Below are 2,803 nucleotides of genomic sequence, written 5' to 3'. Positions count from 1 at the left end.
GGGTCCGACTCGATGGCACATAACAACAACAACACAATCCTTAGTTATACATTAGAGTTCATATAAAGTGTATGCCAAGATCCCTTTGAGAAGACACATTCAACATTCCAATTTTCATATCAATTGTGACTTAAAGTTTGAGGACCAGAATGACATGACCAGTTCCCTCAATTTCTCTCTTTATGTTCAGCCAGTCAAGGAGAGGCTGAACTTCATAAGGAAACTAGAAGGCTTTCCTTTTGGTGCAGGCTGAGGTGGGACCTGAAGATAAAGCATCTGGAGTGACATACGCAGATTCTAAAGGAACCTGACCCCTGGGGACTAGGTCATGTTTGTGGGGAGAGGTCATCCCCTCATCCGGCCTCTCCCCCACACCTCTTCTCCATGTGTTAGACTGATCTTTGGAGAAACACACATGGCTCTAACTGCTGCCTGCACTAAATTGAGAACCTTTCAATATCAGAAACTGTGTCTGATCTCTACATCCCCAGCACGTGGTCGAGTACCCGGTACATAAAAAACAAAACCAAAACTGAAGCCACTGCCACTGAGTTGATTCTGACTCATAATGACCCTCAGTGTGTTTCCAAGGCTTCATGGAAATCTTTATGGAAGTAGATTGCCTTAATTTCTTCCCACAGGGCAGCTGGTGGGTTAGAACCACCAACCTTCTGGTTAGCAGCCAAGTGCCTTACCCACATCACCAGAACTCCTTGGTATATAAAAGTTGCTTCATAAATGAGAGGTGAATAAAATCAGGAAGCACAATAGTTCGGGCCACTAACCTGAGTTCCCCATAAGCCCATATATTCATTCCATTCCACTCCTTCCTTTACTCATATGATTTTATTGATTCATGCATTGCCTATTAGTTATGTGTCCTATTCACACTTTGATTCCAAATCCATTTCATGAATACTTCCATCCATTCCATTCACTTATTCACTCAACCCTGCTTTTATTTCATTCCATGTGTCTTTCATTCTTTCTGCCATGAATTATTAACTCCTCCCTCTTTCCCTTCCGTCAGTACTCATTTCAGTCCTTCCTTTATTCATTCCACATATTTATTTCATCATCATCCCATCCCATCCCATTCATTCATTCAGTTATGCATTTCATTGATTCAACATTGTGTGTGTGTTTCACACACAATGTGTGCCACGCAACATCTCTAGATCCAGCATAAACACTGCCCTTCCAGAGAAGCTAACTGAGCATTTGTTTAATGAATACGTGATCCACATTAATTCACCGATGCTAAAAACCTGTATTTTATGCAGAATTTTGAGGAGGAAACTTGTCCTACAACTCACCATCCAGGCCATGGACACAGACAACCAGGTGAATCCCATCTTCCATATTTTCTTCCTCTTCCTCTGGTGGGAAATATGGTACATCAGAAGCTAGTACAGATAAGTCACTGTACAGAAATCCTTCAATCTTCAGTTCTTTTTTAAATTTTTCTTTGGCCTGATAGAAACTGGAGAATATACTAATTAATCACAAACCATGCTGTGTATTCCATGTTAAATAGGAAATGATGTGGGGCTGGTGTGCAGAAGCGATGAGGGTCTGCAAGAGAATCATCTCCCAAACTGCAAAGGCTGAACATGAGACCTCAAGAGAGAGGCTGCCAAGGGCACAAGCAGGCAGAAAAGCGGCACCCCCAAAACCAAAGATTCTGCTGGTTTGGGCTCTGCAGATTGTGTGTGTGTGAGTGTGTGTGTGGTTCCTGCATTGAACAGGAGACTAGATGGGGGAACTTTTAAGATTCTATCCAGCTCCAAAGATCCATGCACTCTTTCCACTGATCCTCCCCAAAGTAAAAGCTTCTTAGCCTGGCACACATGGCCACCAGGTTGGCCTCCACCTGCTTCTCCAGCACCACCCCCAGCCAATTCCAGCTTCCAGAAATAATACAATCTTATACAGTAAAGCCTGCAAATGCCGGAACCTGTCAGAGAAGGAAAACTCAAATATTTTCACTAAAATGAGAGACAGAAAGTGGTAGGACTGCACCCTATCAAAGGCAGAAAACTTGCAAGCCTGGAAAAATAAGGCAGTCCTGTCCATGTCCAACTCTCAAAGGACTCACTGTAATTCCCTGCATGAACCACATCATTTGGTTTTGCTTCCACACCTCTGTCTGTCTGCCTGGAATGCCATTTCCATCTGGCTACACTATACCAAGGTAGTGGTAGGAGCGTGGACTCAGGATTCAGAATACCAAGCTTGCACTTTCAGCTTTCACACTTACAACCTGTGGGCAAACTGCTTAGTCTCTCTGGGCTCAGTTTCCTCATTTGTAAAAGCAGAATAGCATCTTTACCTAATTCATAAAGTTGTTTCATCCATTAAGAAATAGTACCTATGCAAAAAGCCTAGTATAGTAGTTGAAATACAGCAAACAGCAAAACATAGCTATTATCAGTCATATCCTGATATCATCGTTGTCTCCTATGTTTTACCCTCAACACAAGTGGCAGGTTCTCTCTGAAGCTTCTCCCGGCCTCCAGACAAGTTAGGGCCATGTCTTCCTGGCTCCACTGTGTGCATATGAATCATCACACTTACCTAGTAATTGTCCTCATTTAAATCTCTTATCTGTCTGTCTCTCTGTTAGACTGTTAGTACGGTAATGGCCAGGACAACATTGGCCAGGCCTTGGACAGTGACAAGTATGTGTTTGTTGAATTGATAGAGGTCATGTAATAGGTGTTTAGTATTCTTTATAAAACAAAAGGTCCTTATGCAGGCAATTCACCAATATTGTTTTAAGAGTTTCTTCTCTATCTGCTAG

General features: G+C 42.5%; 1 protein-coding gene across 1 annotated transcript in view; it reads right to left on the bottom strand.

Annotated features, from left to right (window-relative positions):
- The window catches only part of FAM135B (family with sequence similarity 135 member B), a 171,398-nt gene that overhangs the window by 14,709 nt on the left and 153,886 nt on the right, over positions 1-2,803 (bottom strand). Inside the window, exon 13 of the mRNA XM_007940571.1 lies at positions 1,317-1,483. Within this exon, the coding sequence (XP_007938762.1) occupies positions 1,317-1,483 (167 nt within the window). The remainder of the gene's footprint in view (positions 1-1,316; positions 1,484-2,803) is intronic.

The sequence above is a fragment of the Orycteropus afer genome, unplaced genomic scaffold, assembly GCF_000298275.1.
Source record: "Orycteropus afer afer isolate SDZICR_OR568_19922 unplaced genomic scaffold, OryAfe1.0 scaffold00069, whole genome shotgun sequence".
NCBI classification, from domain to species: Eukaryota; Metazoa; Chordata; class Mammalia; order Tubulidentata; family Orycteropodidae; genus Orycteropus; species Orycteropus afer.
The sequence above is the reverse complement of the archived record's forward strand: the minus strand, read 5'-3'. Positions and strand labels throughout refer to the sequence as shown.